The 20,824-nt window shown below is 44.4% G+C and overlaps 1 protein-coding gene across 6 annotated transcripts in view; it reads left to right on the top strand.

Annotated features, from left to right (window-relative positions):
• The first annotated feature begins 7,113 nt into the window (after positions 1-7,113).
• The window catches only part of gtpbp2b (GTP binding protein 2b), a 47,450-nt gene continuing 33,739 nt past the window's right edge, over positions 7,114-20,824 (top strand). For all 6 annotated transcript variants that reach the window (XM_060911240.1, XM_060911242.1, XM_060911237.1 and 3 more), the window contains exon 1: positions 7,114-7,383. In XM_060911240.1, coding sequence (XP_060767223.1) covers positions 7,117-7,383 — 267 coding nt within the window. In that variant the 5' untranslated portion in view covers positions 7,114-7,116. The remainder of the gene's footprint in view (positions 7,384-20,824) is intronic.

Genomic DNA, 20,824 nt, shown 5'->3' with positions numbered 1-20,824 from the left:
GAAAGGGAAAACCGAGCCGAGCCGCCATTTTGAATCCTCATTCACGGCTGTAATGCAAATGGCTTCCTCTTCGGTATACAAGTGCACTTCCATGGCAGGAAAAAAAACTACATTTTGCCGCCTATGTAGTCCCCTATTTATACAAATAGGAGTCATTCAGGATTCAGCCATGTTTTTGCTCGGCGTTAGCAACAGTTATGCCGCTTTTCCACTACAAACGCGGCTGAGCCGTGCCGTGCCGAGTCGAGCTGAGTCGGGCTGAGCGGGGCTGTTGGAGTTGCATTTCGACTACAACCGCGCTGAACCGTGCTGGCTGGAAGTGGGTGGACACATTGGGTGGAGTTAGCGAAAGTGGGTGGACGTCATGTGATGTCGTTAAGTGGCGCAAACAGTGACATTAGTGACAGTGGCGGAACAAGTCAGAGCCGGGCCGGGGGCGGGGCAAATGACCGGGCCCTTTATTAAAGCTTATCATAACATCATTTTAGGCTACAAAATGTCCGCAACTGCGGTGTTTACCAATTTCAACACTACCGGGTGCAACTATGTTATTTAGTACATCAAGTCCTTCAAACGAACATGTAACTCAGAAACAAAAAACATTAGGATACTGTACATGGCTCATAATAAAACATCAATAGCCTATACTGCGCACATTATTTGAAGGGCATACGAATGAGCGCTCAGAGGTTGCAACGCTGACAGGAAGAGTCAGAAATAAAAGGAGGGCGGTGCAAACCTCACTGAATGCACTGTGTTTACCAATTTCAACACTCCGGGGTGCAACTATGTTATTTTGTACATTAAGTCCTTCAAACGAACATGTAACTCAGAAACAAAAAAAACATTCGGCGACATACTGTACATGGCTCATAATAAAACATCAATAGCCTACTGCGCGCATTATTTGAAGGGCATACGACGAGCCTTGCGCTCCGCGAACTCGTCCACGATGCTCTGTATGTCACTGATTCAGTGATCTTTTAAGCGGTAGTCTCACGACCCGAATAGTAAACAATAAACATGGAGGACATGGAGTCGTTAGTGTTGCTGGTCTTGGTGCTGTGGCTTGTTGTCACCGACAACGCGGACAGATACTGGCAAGAGCGTATAGATGAGGCGAGGCGCATAAGGCTTCAGAAATTCTTGTAATTCATAATTATTCTCCTTCCGGGTTTGCGGTGTTTACAGATCCCAGCGCGCTCGCGGGGCGTGTGTGGGCATGTGAGGACACTCCTCCTCACCAATCAGTGCACAGGGGAGTGTCTGCTCACGCCCCCAACCTCAGTCGGCACGGTTTGGCTCGCTTCAGCCCCACTCCAAAACGGTGCGAGTTTTAGGGGCTAAGCAGGGCTGAAACGAGCCGAGTCGTGCTGGTTTTTGGTAGTCGAAACGCGAGCCGTGTCGGGCTGAAGTGAGCTGAAGCGAGCTGAAGTGAGCTGAAAAAGGGTAGTGGAAAAGGGCCATTAGAGGTTTTTATCTTTCTCCTGAAATGTTTTATTTTATTTCTTCTTCCTCAGGGTAGTAAAACTCGCTTTCGCTGTGAACACTGTCGTTATCGCTATCCATGGTGTAAAATTAATGCTATTCTCCTGAGAAATGCGAAAATAAATGTTGACAAAAATTGCTACTATGTTTGTTGTTGTTGTGAACGAGCGAGTCGCCAGAGGTCCGTATCTGGGGTCCGTAACCGGGGTCCATAACCAGGGTCCATACCGTAGGATACGGACCCACTCGCCAGCCAATCAGAGCGCAGGATTTGATGGAAACCAGACCGCCAAAAAAAAGAGTAATTATTCATTAAAAGTCTTTTTTCTACTTTTACAATGGCCAAAAGATCGTTAAAGTGTTGATAATTGTAGCCGCCGCTCTAGCTGCTTAGTGATGTTTTGTTTGTACTCTATTTTGTCAAAGATCTTTGTTTGAAATGTAAAGGTTTGTTGGGTTAATGATATAAAAGGGAGAATAATAACAATCACAGTAACAAAATACGTGAACAAAATATGCTACTTCTGTACATGTCCTTGCGTTCTGGATTTGGAGATCATCCAACATGGCGGTGGGCATACATGTCAACCCCTACGAATTTCCCGTATTCCGTACGGATTTTGGCATTTTAAAAATGGTACGGGCATAATGGTATTCAACTATGGATTTTTCTACATTTTCACCTTAAAATTATTTTGATTTATTACATACATGTCAACCTATACGGAATGTCCGTATTTTATACGGATTTGATTCAATAAACGTAGTATACGGGCGTATAAATAAAGTTATACGGATTCTTTAAAAAAACTTCAATATTTATTTAGAGCTATAATCAATTCCCACGATGATAAACGTACTGTACAGCACAGACAGCCAGTAAAGAGTCTTATGAAATCGCGCATTATCTTGTGGTAGCGAGACTTCGTTCCACTTTTGATCATGCGCACACTGCATTGCGAGAATCCCGCCAACCGTGAAGTCATAGACATATAAACATAGATGCCGCCTTCTGCGTAGAATCATACGTCATCCTCGCCGCCATATTAGATGTGGCAAAGTGGAGATTCTTCAACCGTCTCTGGTATAGCGTCTAGACGGTAGCCGAGAATAAAGATGCCTCATTCATGTGCTGCGTTTAACTGTACCAACAGGTTTACCGTCCAAACGAGATCACATGGGATTACCTTTCACAGGCGAGACTGGAAAAATACTTTGTATTCATTCTGAAGGTTTATTGTTATTAATGCTGAATAAAAAGTAACTGGGATATATCATTGTTAATTATCATTCAAATTTTAGGTAAATTATTTTAATTTGCATCTTATACGGATTTTATAAGGGAAATATGGATTTTGGAGGTTGGTTATACAGGTTTGATTGACCAAAGGTTGACATGTATGTTCTTACCATCAAAATATCGTCATGAAATACGAAAATGCATGGGAGCCGCCATTTTCTACATTTAGAATTACTCAACCGGTACTTCCGCTAGTACCAACAAGTCATTCCGAATGTCTGAGCATGCGCAATTGTGATTTTCCTGCACACCGAGCGGGAAATAACAGCACATGTAGCGTAACAATAGACAGGTCAAGATGTCGGCACCACTGAAGAAAAAACTCAAAACATCTAAAACTGGAGGTCGCTTTCTTCCCGAATGGACAGAAACATTCAATGGAATAATTATCGCTTCCAAAATGGGTTCTGAGTATGTCAACTGCACAATTTGTTGTAGAGACGTGAAAGTGTTTGCCTCTGGAATTAACAACGTGAGGGAACACATGAAATCTCAAATGCATGTGAAGAATGCAAACCAGAAAAAGAGACGGCTGTCAATCCATTTGGTCTCCCAGTAACTATAGGGGTGTTCACATGGCACATATTTGCATCGATGCTGCACCGATGTATTTTGTTGCGATATATCTTACACCGGTGTAAATTTTGTGGAGCGTTCACACGTCACAAACCTGCTTACTAGAGAGAAGCGTGTTAGCACCGGTGCAGCCCCACTTGCGTTCACATGGCAGTTTTTGCGACCGTGCTATACGATAGTAATAATGCGGAAATGAAATATGCGCATGTGTGAAAATGTACTTCCTTTTCCCGCCTTGTTTGTGATTGATATATCGAAAAACCATGGTTTATACTTCTCCAGACAAACTTTCTACGTTGTGGTCTATCAGACACTGTAAAAGGGTAAAAGAGAGAAAGGAAAGGTTGCGCAAGTGCAAGAGCACGAAAACAACGCATTCTACAATTCATTCGGCAACAAATCGATGACTTTGTGTCGTTCATGGCCATGTGGACGGTTGTCATGGCATCACCAAGCGCCGGGAAAACAACGTGGATGAAGACACGCAGTTCTGTTGTTGTTGATATTCGCCATTTTGGAAGCGCAAAATACCAGGATGCAAATTATGCAATGCCCATATGTAATCAACTCTCCTCACGCGCAGCGAGTCTACCCCTGTAGCGTTCAGACATCCCATTTTATATCGGTGCTGCCCCGCAAACTAGCGGAGTAAATTTCTTAAACCACCTGGGTTAGATTTGCACCGGTTTAAGCAGCTTTCAGGGGCTACACCGGTATAACTTTGTACCGTGTGAACGCTCTACCGGGGCAGCCCCGGTGCTACACCGGAGTAAAAGTTGCCATGTGAACACCCCTTATGTTAAAAAATGCTCTGGTTTGGTCTGAAACTAGCTTGTAAGGGCCTCTGCATGCTCTTGCGACAAGGCTTTGCAGATAGCTTTTCGCAGACAGTTGTAATTTATCGTTGAGCGGGGAGTAATAGGCGTGCGCGATGTTATTCACCGCCACAACGCAAGGGGGCGCGAAGTCGCGAAATCGCTAGGAGTAGTTGGTGGGTGTGGTTAGTGGAGTGTTTATCCTCCAGTTACTTATAATGACTAGAACTGGAGTCGTATACATAGATGTACGTACTTCCTCACTTCCTCGATCAACCGCTCTTCGTGCTGCTCCATCTTCGCTCGTGTTTTTAAAAATGGCGGTCGTGAAAACAAACCAAACCGGGAAAGTAGGTAAGCGGAAGTGCGTGTACAGCGGATGTAGAGTGGACCAATCAGAGCCCTCTTGTCTGCGACGCTGTCTGCGAGGCTTCTGCGGTGGTCACAATTTTTGGGAGGTGCGCGCAGAGCGTCTGCGAAGGTGGGGGGGCTACGCAGATGCCATCTGCGACGCCATCTGTGAGGACTGCGTTGTCAGCATAAATTGGCCTTAAGTTTACGCTGTATATTTTTCACTCCTGGAAAACTTAGTTCCTAGATATTGAAATTCTTCTTTTCTATCTATTTATTTTTCAATATAATAATAATAGTTTACATTACAAAACTCTGAGTTTTAAATACTCATACATGTCAACCTATACAGAATGTCCGTATTTTATATTCAATAAACGTAGTATACGGGCGTACAAATAAAGTTATACGGATTCTTTAAAAAAACTTCAATATTTATTTAGAGCTATAATCAATTCCCACGACGATAAAAGAGCGCATAACATTTACAAACGTACTGTACACCACAGACAGCCAGTAAAGAGTCTTATGAAATCGCGCGTTATCTTGTGGTAGCGAGACTTCGTTCCACTTCTGATCATGCGCACACCGCATTGCGAGAATCCCGCCAACCGGGAAGTAACATTTTGTTTGAAAAGCGTATTTCCACCTGAGCGACTTTCACTAGCGATTGAAAAGATTCTGAATGGGCAAGATCAACACAGACACTTGCTGTGACATGCAGCCTCGTGAGGTATTGGTGCAGAGTGCTAAAAAAGCTGTCATAGAGTACAATTCAGAACATTAGAGTGACACTTTGTGTTTTTGTCGAACATTGGAGCTTTGTATTCATTCTGAAGGTTTATTGTTATTAATATTGAATAAAAAGTAACTGGGATATATCATTGTTAATTATCATTCAGGCGGCACGGTGGTGTAGTGGTTAGCGCTGTCGCCTCACAGCAAGAAGGTCCTGGGTTTGAGCCCCAGGGCCGGCGAGGGCCTTTCTGTGTGGAGTTTGCATGTTCTCCCCGTGTCTGCGTGGGTTTCCTCTGGGTGCTCCGGTTTCCCCCACAGTCCAAAGACATGCAGGTTAGGTTAACTGGTGACTCTAAATTGACCGTAGGTGTGAATGTGAGTGTGAATGGTTGTCTGTGTCTATTGCCGCTTTTCCACTACAAATGCGGCTGAGTCGGGCTGAGCCGTGCCGTGCTGAGTCGAGCTGAGTCGAGCTGAGCGGGGCTGTTGGAGTTGCATTTCGACTACAATCGCGCTGAACCGTGCTGGCTGGAAGTGGGTGGACACATTGGGTGGAGTTAGCGAAAGTGGGTGGACGTCAGGTGATGTCGTTAAGCAGTGCAAACAGTGACATCAGTGATCTTTTAAGCGGTAGTCTCACGACCCGAATAGTAAACAATAAACATGGAGGACATGGAGTCGTTAGTGTTGCTGGTCTTGGTGCTGTGGCTTGTTGTCACCGACAACGCCAACAGATACTGGCAAGAGCGTATAGATGAGGCGAGGCGCATAAGGCTTCAGAAATTCTCGTAATTCGTAATTCTCCTTCTTCCGGGTTTACGGTGTTTACAGATCCCAGCGTGCTCGCGGGGCGTGTGTGGGCATGTGAGGACACTCCTCCTCACCAATCAGTGCACAGGGGAGTGTCTGCTCACGCCCCCAGCCTCACTCGGCTCGGTTGGGCTCACTTCAGCCCCACTCCAAAACGGTGCGAGTTTTAGGGGCTAAGCAGGGCTGAAGCGAGCCGAGTCGTGCTGTTTTTTGGTAGTCGAAACGCGAGCCGTGTCGGGCTGAAGTGAGCTGAAGCGAGCTGAAGTGAGCTGAGAAAGGGTAGTGGAAAAGGGCCATTAGAGTGACACTTTGTGTTTTTGTCGAACATTGGAGCTTTGTATTCATTCTGAAGGTTTATTGTTATTAATATTGAATAAAAAGTAACTGGGATATATCATTGTTAATTATCATTCAAATTTTAGGTAAATTATTTTAATTTGCATCTTATACGGATTTTATAAGGGAAATACGGATTTTGGAGGTTGGTTATACAGGTTTGATTGACCAAAGGTTGACATGTATGAATACTCAAAAAATGTATCAAGAAAATAAAACTTTTACAGGTTTAAAGGTGGGCGGCACGGTGGTGTAGTGGTTAGCGCTGTCACCTCACAGCAAGAAGGTCCTGGGTTCGAGCCCCGGGGCCGGCGAGGGCCTTTCTGTGCGGAGTTTGCATGTTCTCCCCGTGTCCGCGTGGGTTTCCTCCGGGTGCTCCGGTTTCCCCCACAGTCCAAAGACATGCAGGTTAGGTTAACTGGTGACTCTAAATTGAGCGTAGGTGTGAATGTGAGTGTGAATGGTTGTCTGTGTCTATGTGTCAGCCCTGTGATGACCTGGCGACTTGTCCAGGGTGTACCCCGCCTTTCGCCCGTAGTCAGCTGGGATAGGCTCCAGCTTGCCTGCGACCCTGTAGAACAGGATAAAGCGGCTACAGATAATGAGATGAGATGAGATGAGGTTTAAAGGTGAAACCGGAACAATCTGGCAACCCTGAGCGGGTCAAGCGCGCGCCTGCGCCGGTGTGTGTGTGTGTTGTGTATGAAATGCTGCAGCTCTGAGAGCGGAAACTCTCGTGTATTTCCAGGCGCTGGTCCGGAATCAGCGCCGAACCGAACCGAACCGACTCGAACCGAGTCCCGGTTTGTGGAAATGCAGGTCGGTGACATGGATGCGGAAGCGCGCGCGCCTGGGCCCGGATCCGTTACAGAAACCGGACACAAGCGCAAATCCCGCAGGAGGAGGAGGGGGAAGAGACGGAGGGGCAAAAAAGCCAACGAGCCGCCGCCGCCGTTTCTGCCCCCGGAGGTAATTTTACTGCAGTGGGCGTTCCCATGGTGACGGTGGTTTTTTTTTTTTTTTTAAGCTGTTAACGCTAATGCACGTGAGCACATAAACGTCGCGTGCAGTGAACGCTGCTGAGGTGATTTGAGGTTAGCCACAAGCTAACTGGGTTCTGTAAATAACGCCAGAAAACCATAATAATAATAATAATAATAATAATAATAATATATTACAGTCAGGGGCGAATTCAGGAAAATGGGAAAGGGGGGGTCAACCCGGTGGGGCCCGGTGGGGAGGCCCTCGGAATCTCTGCAGTTTTTAAACGCCCGGAAAGACATTTCCAGCTCTCAGAGACAGGTTGTAAATGAAATATCCTAAACAAAATGACCATATCAAAATTTTTTTTTTTAAAGTAGGAACTTTAAAAAAACATTTTATCAGAGTTGTAGGTATATACATAGAACATAATCACAACTGATGTACGGTAAAAGTGGCATGCAAAAGTTTGGGCACCCTTACTGAAAATGTCTGCGAATAGTGAAGCGAGCAGAAGCTGAACTGATCATAGGGTGACCAGGTTCCCCGAGTCTGAAACCAGGACACTTTTGCGCGTGGCCATGCTTGTGCACGCACACCTTTTTTTTACGTAAACGTGACACTCAAGTGGTGTTTACATTAGACCATATTCGTCTCGTTTCCGTTCACGTTAAAACGCCGGGAAACGACTCCACAGGCGGAACAACTTGAATCCGCCAGGGCCCACGTATTCAATCCATTACGTATCTGATCCGGTGCTGTGTAAACATTGAGGAACGAGGATACGCTGTGCTGAGCTCTAGCTGACGTCGTCATTGGACAACGTCACTGTGACATCCACCTTCCTGATTCGCTGGCGTTGGGATCACACACACAGCGGCTCGGTCCCGAATCACTGCTCGTGTGCTTCACTCGCGCGCTCTGTGAGCTGCGCAGGGCCTGCTCCAGAGGGCACTCACTGTTCAGGGCGGAGTGATTTGGAGCGCAGCCGCTGAGGAGGAAGCGCTGAGCCGCACTGACACATTTCAACTTGCGTGCCGTCTAATTAGTCATGTGATTAGCGTATCCGTGTATTGGCGTTGCTGTGTGCACACGAATCGTTTTAAAAACGTTAATCTGATGATCCGCTGATACGGTCTAACCACCTCAGAGAGGTGCTCTTATCATTGTGTTGAAGCTCACATTTATCAACATCTCACATGAAATAAAACAAACAGGCATGTTGTTATCTAGTAGCATAGCGGTATACAGATCAGTTAAATTATGGTCAGACAACAGATTTTGTAATGGCTGAGAATAGGCCAGGCTATGTCCATAGGCCAAATTTACACTGATTTATTCCACCTGTTTGTGAGAACACCAAGAAGAACGCATATGCACATGTCGGCTATATCTCTAAAATTGTATGCACTATAGCATGAACTTAAAAAGTAGATACATGACCTCAACATAGCCTAGGTCAGAATCAACCTTACTAACCATTCCCCACAACTGAATGAATAAAGCAAGAAGATGTGTACAAAAGTGAACACTTTAATGGAAGCTGCAACAAGCTGTTCAACACAGCAATATGGCCAAACTGTCAGAATGGTATGTTAAACAGAATCCTTTTTTTTATTCACCTTGTTATCCCGAGATAACGACATAATTAATTCAGGATCTCGAGAAAACAACACAACTAATTCGAGATCTCGAGAAAACAAAACTGTTATTTCATGATCTCGAGTAAACAGCTGAGAAATGGTTCATTCAGGTGCGCCAAGAGACTTGTGATATGCTGACTTTGGGGCTATTTCTCATTCTGTATAGACGCAACTTTGGTCATTAGAATGTCTGGAATAATCGATCACCTAATAAGGCAATATTTTGATCAGGGGTTGACACAGGGAGAGATTGCATTAAGTCTTTTAATAAGGGATAATTTCAAAATTAGTCCGCGGCACCTCCGCAGAAGACTGGCCCGGCTTCGTCTCTACCGACGGAGATCCAGTGATCCAGCTGAGATCATGAAACAATTGCTTTGTTACCTCGAGATCTTGGAATAACGGTTTTGTTTTCTCGAGATCTCGAATTAGTTGTGTTGTATTCTTGAGATCCTGAATTAATTATGTCGTTATCTCGGGATAACAAGGTGAATAAAAAAAAGATTATATGAAGGGCCTCTCGCGGCTTCCGTAAATATACACTCAAACAAAACAGCAGTAAAGGAGGAGAGGGGCGACAGCCCGAGGAAAGCCCCCACAGGAGCACACAGCATTTGCAGCATAGGCTACCCAACTCAGTACAAGAACAAAACACTTACAGTGTGTGCAGTAGGCTTCGTGCGCATTGTTCTGCACCTCTCGGAGGAAGGGGTAGATGCCCTGTAAACTTTTGGAAAAAGTACATTTTCTTTTTGGCATAATTGCTGCGGCATTACTGCTGCTAGCTGCGAGACAAAGAACATTCGCGCCAGTTAATGTTTATTTTATTGTTGCATGGCAACACGTTCTGTTGTCTGGAATAATGTGGCTAAATAAACACCCATGCCACAGGGCCAGGGGGCAGTAACCAGGAACGTTTGCGATTCCTGTCAATTCATCAAAATAGTAAATGCAGACATTTCTTCGCTAATGATTCCCACGCTGCTCAGTCGCAAACGTCGCGAGTGGCGAAAACCGGGACATATCCGTGTCCCGACAGACTTTTGTCGGGACTCGGGGGACACAACCCCAAATCGGGACTGTCCCAGTAAAACCGGGACGTCTGGTCACCCTAACTGATCACCAAAAGGCATAAAGGTAAAGACGAGATGTTTCTTTTCAGCAAGATTATTTTTTGTTTTGTACAACCGGAGAGTGGGGCGGCACGGTGGTGTAGTGGTTAGCACTGTCGCCTCACAGCAAGAAGGTCCGGGTTCGAGCCCCGTGGCCGGCGAGGGCCTTTCTATGCGGAGTTTGCATGTTCTCCCCGTGTCCGCGTGGGTTTCCTCCGGGTGCTCCGGTTTCCCCCACAGTCCAAAGACATGCAGGTTAGGTTAACTGGTGACTCTAAATTGAGCGTAGGTGTGAATGTGAGTGTGAATGGTTGTCTGTGTCTATGTGTCAGCCCTGATAATGAGATGAGACAACCGGAGAGTGAACACCATGCGAAAGTTTGGGCACCCCAATACATCTGAGTTCTCAGGTAGCTTTTACCAAGCTCCCAGACCTTAAAGTGCACATCACGGGTAAATTCAGGAGCAAGATCAGTGTAATTCTCCTATTTTATATTAAACTTTGGTCAAATATCTGCCACGTTTTGCATTTTGTGCAATTTTTTTTACCTTGCACAATACCAGAAAATTCAGTTGAAATCAAGCCATTTGAGGCAAATTGGTCCACCTCTGAAAAAACATTGGATTTGGATTTCCCGGCAAACATTGATTTTCGTGACATCACGTATGTGCGGGACACCTCCTTCTGAATCCTACATCAGCGCTGGTTTGTTTATGAGAAAACGACCTGGTGGTTTTCTGCAAATTTCTTCAACGTTATCGCGTAATTATTAAAATGGTTAACAGATGTATCGTAGGAGGGTGTAGCAGCACCAATCTTGATGGGATTAGTACTCATCGTTTTCCAAAAGACCGGACAATGAGAGAGAAATGGGAGCGCTTGGTCTACACAGGCTGTGCACTGAAACCGTGCAAGCTTGCGCAGCCTGCTCGCGCAGCCTGCTCGTGCTTCCGCAGATAACGTCACAATTCTGGCTCCAGACTCCCTTGGGGTTTTTCCAGACACGTTTTGTTATTTTATTTTTTACCCTTCTGGATGAGTGTGTAAAGGGACATACTTTCATATAAAAAAAACCCCCGAAATTGGTCCAGAATATGCCCTTTCATTAGCTTATTGAGCTGTGGCTTGTTCAAATTCTTCGTTAGGAAAGGTCAGATGATGCAGATTTCAAAGCTGTATAAATTCTCTGACTCCTCAAACTTGTCCCTAAAATCAACAGCCATGGGCTCCTCTAAGCAACTCCCTCGCATTCTGAATAATAAAATAATTGATGCTCACAAAGCAGGAGAAGGCTACAAGAATGTAGCAAAGTGTTTTCAGGTAGCTGTTTCCTCAGATTGTAATGTTATTAAGAAATGGCAGTTAACCGAAACAGTGGAGATCAAGGTGAGGTCTGGAAGATGAAGAAAACTTTCTGAAAGAACTGCTCGTTGGATTGCTAGAAAGGCAAATAAAAACCCCTGTTTGACTGCAAAAGACCTTCAGAAAGATTTAGCAGACCCTGGAGTGGTGGTGCACTGTTCTACTATGCAGCGACACCTGAACAAATATGACCTTCATGGGAGAGTCATCAGAAGAAAACCGTTCCTGCGTCCTAGCCACAAAATTCAGCGTCTGAAGTTTGCAAATGAACATCTAAATAAGCCTGATGCGTTTTGGAAACAAGTCCTGTGGACTGATGAAATCAAAATAGAACTTTTTGGCCACAATGTGCAAAGGTATGTTTGGAGAAAAAAGGGTGCCAAATTCCAGGAAAAGAACACCTCTCCAACTCTGAAGCATGGGTGTGGATCGATCATGCTTTGGGGTTGTGTTGCAGCCAGTGGCACAGGGCACATTTCACTGGTCAAGGGAAGCATGGATTCGAATAAATACCAGCAAATTCTGGAAGCAAACATCACACCATCTGTAAAAAAGTTGAAGTTAAAAAGAGGACGGGTCCTACAATAAGACGATGATCCAAAACACACCTCAAAATCTACAATGGAATCCCTCAAGAGGCCCAAGCTGAAGGTTTTGCCCGGGCCCTCACAGTCCCCTGACCTAAACATCATTGAAAATCTGTGGAGAGATCTCAAAAGAGCAGTGCATGCAAGACAGCCCAGGAAACTTGTAGAACTGGAAGCCTTTTGCAAGGACGAATGTGTGAAAATCCCCCAGGTAAGAACTGAAAGATTATGAGCTGGCTACAAAAAGTGTTTACAAGCTGTGATACTTGCCAAAGGAGGTGTTACTAGGTACTAACCATGCAGGGTGCCCAAACTTTTGTTTCGGGCCCTTTTCCTTTTTTGTCATTTTGAAAATGTAAAAGATGAAAATAAAAAATATTTTTTGCTTAAAATATAAAGGGAATGAGTCATCTTTAACTTTATGCCTTTTGGAGATCATTTCATCTTCAACTTGCTTAACTGTTCACAGTAACAGCAATTTTGACCAGGGGTGCCCAAACTTTTGCATACCACTGTATGTAAGTTGCATTGTCATATAATACATTACCACATGACACACTACAGTGACCACAAAACACCTTAAATCAATAAATTATTACTATTTTAGCAACTGCACTGCACTCTGAGCTCCTGCTCAGGACATTCAGTGTAAGGGGCTACTTAAGACAGAGCTTAAAGCAGGTATGCAGAGCCTTTATTTTTAAATACATTTCTGACTGGCTAGTATCGCCGTCCTTGACTCTTGTATGCTTCATAAATGGGAATTTAAAATGTATATGAGTGATTCCACGCTTATGGGTACTGAAATGGGGACATGAACTTATTCACCTAAAACCATTTCTTTTTTTACCATCAGGTCACAAAACATGTAATCTTTAATGAATGATATGTTAAAAGATAACTTTAATTTTCTGAGATGTAATAAAAACATATTTATATGCCAAAGTCAAGCCTATGAGTTCCAAAATGATGTCTGTTACATTACTTCTGTTACGATTGTCCATCTCGCGTCTGTTACAAATTAATTGCAATCTAGCTCTATACCATGTTAATCTTATTGAAAGAATGTGTATGTTTATTCTACTACACATGTTTATTAATTATATTTGCTAAAACATCACCTTCCTATGTTTCAAAAAGTAATTCTACATTGTTAAAATTGAGAATCTATATGTCCACAACACTTCTGTTACGTTCTGACTTTGGCATATAAATATGTTTTTATTACATCTCAGAAAATTAAAGTTATCTTTTAACACATCATTCATTAAAGATTACATGTTTTGTGACCTGATGGTAAAAAAAAGAAATGGTTTTAGGTGAATTTTTAAAAATAAGTTCATGTCCCCATTTCAGTACCCATAAGCGTGGAATCACTCATATATTTTTGAAAGTTAAAATCGACCGCAAAGTTGGCATTCGAGCTGAGCCAGCCAGCCCTGAGTGCGTGACGTCACAGCGGTAACCGGTTTTAAGGCTGAGGCCTTTTACAGCTATAGGCCAAGGTCATATAAATAAAAATTTATGGTGAAAGTAAGAAATAGCGTTACCGACTTCCTCAACTAAGACTGATTTGACTTCATTGATTGTATTTTGACTCTTATTAAAACAGGATGGGTGTTATAACTTATGCAATGTACATGTACATGCATGCATTTTCACTGATAAAATGTAAAAGGCTAATTAAATAATCAGATGAACTGAGACAATCACATTCTGAAGCAAATTAAATAATCTCATACCGGTAACTTATGCCGCTTTTCCACTACCAATGCGGCTGAGTCGGGCTGAGCCGTGCGGTGCTGAGTCGAGCTGAGTGGGGCTGTTGGAGTTGCATTTCGACTACAACCACGCTGAACCATGCTGGCTGGAAGTGGGTGGACACATTGGGTGGAGTTAGCGAAAGTGGGTGGACGTCACGTGATGTCGTTAAGCGGCGCAAACAGTGACATCAGTGACCTTTTAAGCGGTAGTCTCACGACCCGAATACTAAACAATAAACATGGAGGACATGGAGTCGTTAGTGTTGCTGGTCTTGGTGCTGTGGCTTGTTGTCACCGACAGCGCCAACAGATACTGGCAAGAGCGTATAGATGAGGCGAGGCGCATAAGGCTTCAGAAATTCTCGTAATTCTTCTTCTTCCGGGTTTACGGTGTTTACAGATCCCAGCGTGCTCGCGGGGCGTGTGTGGGCATGTGAGGACACTCCTCCTCACCAATCAGTGCACAGGGGAGTGTCTCCTCATGCCCCCAGCCTCACTCGGCTCGGTTTGGCTCGCTTCAGCCCCACTCCAAAACCGTGCGAGTTTTAGGGGCTAAGCAGGGCTGAAGCGAGCTGAATCGTGCTGTTCTTTGGTAGTCGAAACGTGAGCCGTGTCGGGCTGAAGTGAGCTGAAGCGAGCTGAAGTGAGCTGAAAAAGGGTAGTGGAAAAGGGCCAATAAACACACAATACAAGTTACATGTATTAATCTAAATGCAGGTAAACAGCGAGTGTTGTTGTTTTGTATCCAAACGAGACCCGCATCTTACCCGTCTGTGTTCTCGCTTCTTGAAGGCCGATCTTGTGGCTGATTGTTTTGAAACAATCTGACTTTCGGTTCTCCGTACATTCGCTTCTTCCACGTAAGGGCGAGATATTGCTGCTGAGGCGAGCATATCCAGCGGAGAAATCAGACGGCTGGCCCACTCATTCTCCATTTTCTCCATACTGAGTACTCCGCCATTACTGCTCAGCTCAGGCAATTACTAAAACCCGGGATGGGACGGGACCTCACCAGGTTTAGCAACAACCGTAGGGAGGTCACTGCCTGAGCGATAATATGTCCCATCCCATCCCGGGTTTTACCAACAACCCTCGGCTCACACTCCGGGAGAACTGGTGCAACTGAACTTACTTTCCTTTTCTTGTAGTTTTCTTTTCCTTTAATTGTTGGTACTGCACCCTCTTTCAATACGGGTTTATAGCCAACGCTCCTCAACAGATCAGAGGTCTCATACGAGTCTTCAGTAAAATGTGCAGAGCAGAGGAGAGACCACTTCATAGGCATCCAATGTGCCTGTGAACTTCTCGCAAAACTCTTCCAAATCTTTGCAGTTTGAACATTCTTGGGCCATGAATGCAGCGTAAATCCAGCTTCTGTCATGTTGCTGCACCCGTCAGCAACACATCTACGTGGCATGGCGATAAATTAGCTCAAAATGGAGGATCTGAGTTGCAATCAGCTCTGTGTTTTAGTATAGCAGAAATGGCGATAAGACCGATAGCCTTCCTGCTGTGACGTCATAGATGTCAAGGTCATTCACTCAGAGCGCTACCTATATGAATCACTTTAATCATAAAAATTACTATATTAGATTTATTGTTAACGCTTAAAACTATTCCTGTGCCATTCTTGAGGTCTCAAGGCATTTATAAACAAAAAGTGAGGCCATGGTTCTGCGTATCTCCTTTAATACCAACAGAACTATAAACACAGACTGTAAGAGCTGCATGTCTGTAATACAAAGTCAGTAACTGCAATCTGAGCTCCTGAGTCTAATAGACTGAGAAAACAATGATTGTGTGAGTTGCATGTGAACAAGTCCTATAACAAATCTGAGTTCTGGGGATTTCAAGCAGATATTCTTCAGAGCCATTGCAAAAATCAACATCTCTCACAGACCTATCCAGCTGCTGTCGTAAAATTCAAAGTGAGGCTCCGCCCCAAAACGGCACGTGTACCATGTACATACACCAGGTATGGACCCTTTTCACGTGACGTCACGACAAACACGGCCGCCATTTTGGACATGTACTGCCAGTAGTTTACCACAGCCAACATTGAGGAACGGCAGCAAAGAAAGTGTTTATTTTCAGCAAGACTTCCATCATGCCACTATATTGTTGTGCACCTGGATGTAGTAACCATCAACAAACAAGGCAAGGGTTATCATTTTATCAGATCCCGACGGAGAAGATGGATAGCGGCCATTAACAGATTGGCAGCCCTCGGCATACCAGCGCTTGTGTAGTGACCACTTTGTTGGAGGTAAGACGAATAAAATTAGCCAGAAAAGGCATTACATTGCTGTTAACATTCTGTGGCGGCGAGTGTGTAACCAAATAGGTTAAAATAACCCATTGTAACCTCTTTGTTCTTCTGTAGTAGCTATTGTTGACTAGCTAATGTCAACAACATCATAGCTAGTATGTTACTGTAGCAATGTTTACGTTCAGTCATTTGGATGACTGTTAAAACCTTTCAGTCTCAAGTTTTTCCTTTACTGTATTTACTAGTTTACTGTAATTATGATCCGGCAGCTATTTACACCGGATCCAGTGTAAATAGCTGCCGGAGCCAATGTCCGAGAATTAAGCAGCGCGCTCTGGCTTGCTCGCCCTCAAATTAAGCAGCGCGCTCCGGCTTGCTCCCGGAGTGTTCCGGCTGAGGTTCCGGAGCGCGCTCCGGCTTGCTCCCCATCAAATTAAGCAGCGTGCGCCGGCTTGCTCCGGAGTGTTCCGGCTGAGGTTCCGGAGCGCGCTCCGGCTTGCTCCCCATCAAATTAAGCAGCGCGCGCCGGCTTGCTCCGGAGCAAGCCAGAGCACGCTGCTTAATTTGAGGGCGAGCAAGCCAGAGCGCGCTGCTTAATTTGAGGGGGAGCAAGCCGGAGCACGCTCCGGAACCTCGGCCGGAGCACTCCTGGAGCAAGCCGGAGCGCGCTCCGGAACCTCGGACATTGGCGTGTATGTGTATGGCGATGGGTTTTTAACGACATAGGTATACAGATCATGTGGGCCGAAGTCAGGTAAAGACGAGGGCTTCGTGTACTTCCGTACGTCAGTGAACAATCCTGGTGGAAGCAGGTAAACGTCGTTCTCTAAGCCTGCTAACCTCAATTTTTGCAAATACCTCTCCCTCTGCTCGCCCTGTAAATGCCCTACGTCGCTGGATAGTGAAGGTGTTTTCTGCATCTCGCTCCTTTTTCTTTTATGTTTTTCGTTTGTCGCCTTCCTCGCATTCAAACTGATTCGAGCCGAAGTCCACTACATGTTCAAAATGGCGGTCGCGTTTATGAAGGTCACGTGACTGAAAAGGGTCTATAGTGAGTACAGGGATACCCTATTAATGAAATACGAACAGTAGCCGGACAACCGACAAGTAAGTCTGTGTGTGTGTGTGTGTGTATACGCAGTAAGCCTGCTGCAGCATCTTGGCCTGTGAACATGCATGTTAACGATATCATAAACATAAAAGGATGGTGCACACCCTTTACATGTAGTCTACAGTACAGTTCGGGAATACAATATGTTATTATGTTGATGCACAAAGTCCCGCGTCCTGTTCAAATCCAACAGGACTCGCCCAGCTTGCTTTTCACTGCATTTGTGTCATGAACGAAAAAACCTAAGCCAGGACCTACTATTAAATATAAATTCATACCATAAACTCTTCAGCTCAATCCCACCTAATGGTTTATTTTGTTAAACCTTATTAACTATAAAAAGGGCGGGCATATCTCAGTATTTGCAATACAGTCAAGTCACAATTCCAAGTAGTCATGTACTAACATTTTTTTTTTTTGGATGAGGGGGCGCACCCCCCCCCTTAAATCTGTGCCAGTGTTATTCATGTTTCATGTTCTTCAATAGCTAAACCTATTCAAAATAAATGCTTAATAAACAGATAAAGGTAACTCAACTAGCCAGCTAAGTTAGACTGGAATTAGAATCAGAATCAAACTATCTGTATTGTCCATTAAACTTGCATAAAATGGAAAATTATCTTTGGGACTGGCATGGAAGAAAATATTCATTTGGAGCCTCAATACTAAGAGAGAGAGAGCTCTCCTGCCCCCACCCCAATACTGTGATTGGCCACCCCAGTGCCCCAGCACTTAAGGTACCACTTTTAACAAAAACCCTTCACAGATTCACTTCAAACAGGAAGAGATTACTGTATGTCCTGTTAGACAAATGTCTCAAAACCAAATACTGTTACAGCAAATTACCCCACAGACAAACAGCCCTCGAACAAATTCTTCACAGCTCCTCCCCCCAAAAAATAACCAAATTTCCCAAAACCATATACCACTATCAAATTTCCCACATCTGAATGCTCTAAAACCAAATCATCTTTCAGCCAAATGCCCCAGATTATATACCCTTACACCCATATGTCCCAAAACCAAATAGCCCACTACCAAAAGCCCCACAGCCAAATACCACAAAACCAAAAAATTCTTATATAACTACATTTCCCAAAACCAAATACCCCCACAATTAAGTATCCCACATTCAAAATCCCTTAAATGAAATGCCCCCACAGATCAATTCCCTAAGGCCCTGTCCACACGGCAACGGATTCAGGTGAATCCGATAAAATTTTTTATCGTTTCGGCCTGGCGTCCACACGGCACCGGCATTTTGGGGTGGAAAAATCTGGCAACGGCGCCGTTGCAAAGTCGTCTGGATGAGTAGAACGGATTTGTTTACGATGACGTCACAACCACATGACTAGAACAAGCAGCACTCTCGCGTGCATCATTCATAACAACAACAGCAACAATGGCGGACCCCAGAGTAGTAGTAGTTCAGTGCCAGGTAGAAGAAGGGGTTTATGCACATGCGTCCTACTTCTTCTATTGTTCTGGTGTCTCCGATGGGACCGTCTTACAGTGCACATAGAGGTGTGGCATGTGTATTGCATCGTTTTCAGCAAGCGTTGCGTTGCCATATGTACCTGATATTTTACTGATCCGTTGCCCATGTGGACGCGATATTTTTTTTACCCGCTAAAAAAAAATCTCGTTGCCGTTGTCGTGTGGATGTAGCCTAAAACTAGTTACAGCCACAGCTCCGTGACCCAAAACCAAATATCATCAGAGCCAAATTACTTATAGCCAAGTGTCCCAAAACCAAAAACACTGTAGTCAAATTCTCCACATCTGCAAAATGATGGTGCCACAGATGGCTGCCTCGGTGTGTTGGTGCACAATGTTTTGTCTTATTTTGTTTGTAAACTCAGTTCACTGCTGCGATACCTGAGTGTCTTTCACCACATAAGAGCTCTTGAACATCAGGGGAACAACTCCAGTGGACTTATTACCAACTTTTCTGGTGTCATCCGTGGAATTATTGGACATTCTGGTCAAAGGTGCTCTCACCTTTGCTCACTCAGTGAGGCGTCGGAGGAAAGAGCAGCACGCTGGTGTGCCTCCATCAGCACGGACTTTGTGTTCTGCTACCTGCGATATTTCTTTCCAACGTGCAATATTGTGCAACAAACTGGACAAAATCCAGCTGCTGATGGAGAGAAACAGGGACTTTTCCGCAGCTTCTGTTTTATGCCTCACAGAGATGTGGTTATGTGGATTCATACCAGACTCTGCACTGCAGCTGGCCTGCTTCCAACTTTTCAGAGCGGACCGTAACATGGATCTCTCTGGCAAAACAAAGGGCAGCAAAATCTGTTTTTATGTACAACCCCGATTCCAAAAAAGTTGGGACAAAGTACAAATTGTAAATAAAGACGGAATGCAATGATGTGGAAGTTTCAAAATTCCATATTTTATTCAGAATAGAACATAGATGACATATTAAATGTTTAAACTGATAAAATGTATCATTTAAAGAGAAAAATTAGGTGATTTTAAATTTCAACAACAACACATCTCAAAAAAGTTGGGACAAGGCCATGTTTATCACTGTGAGACATCCCCTTTTCTCTTTACAACAGTCTGTAAATGTCTGGGGACTGAGGAGACAAGTTGCTCAAGTTTAGGGATAGGAATGTTAACCCATTCTTGTCTAATGTAGGATTCTAGTTGCTCAACTGTCTTAGGTCTTTTTTGTCGTATCTTCCATTTTATGATGCGCCAAATGTTTTCTATGGGTGAAAGATCTGGACTGCAGGCTGGCCAGTTCAGTACCCAGACCCTTCTTCTACGCAGCCATGATGCTGTAATTGATGCAGTATGTGGTTTGGCATTGTCATGTTGGAAAATGCAAGGTCTTCCCTGAAAGAGACGTCGTCTGGATGGGAGCATATGTTGCTCTAGAACCTGGATATACCTTTCAGCATTGATGGTGTCTTTCCAGATGTGTAAGCTGCCCATGCACACACACTAATGCAACCCCATACCATCAGAGATGCAGGCTTCTGAACTGAGCGCTGATAACAACTTGGGTCGTCCTTCTCCTCTTTAGTCCGAATGACACGGCGTCCCTGATTTCCATAAAGAACTTCAAATTTTGATTCGTCTGACCACAGAACAGTTTTCCACTTTGCCACAGTCCATTTTAAATGAGCCTTGGCCCAGAGAAGACGTCTGCGCTTCTGGATCGTGTTTAGATACGGCTTCTTCTTTGAACTATAGAGTTTTAGCTGGCAACGGCGGATGGCACGGTGAATTGTGTTCACAGATAATGTTCTCTGGAAATATTCCTGAGCCCATTTTGTAATTTCCAATACAGAAGCATGCCTGTATGTGATGCAGTGCCGTCTAAGAGCCCGAAGATCACGGGCACCCAGTATGGTTTTCCGGCCTTGACCCTTACGCACATAGATTCTTCCAGATTCTCTGAATCTTTTGATGATATTATGCACTGTAGATGATGATATGTTCAAACTTTTTGCAATTTTACACTGTCGAACTCCTTTCTGATATTGCTCCACTATTTGTCGGCGCAGAATTAGGGGGATTGGTGATCCTCTTCCCATCTTTACTTCTGAGAGCCGCTGCCA

This window comes from Neoarius graeffei, chromosome 27, assembly GCF_027579695.1.
Source record: "Neoarius graeffei isolate fNeoGra1 chromosome 27, fNeoGra1.pri, whole genome shotgun sequence".
Lineage (NCBI taxonomy): Eukaryota > Metazoa > Chordata > Actinopteri > Siluriformes > Ariidae > Neoarius > Neoarius graeffei.
This window is presented reverse-complemented; position numbering and strand designations above follow the sequence as displayed.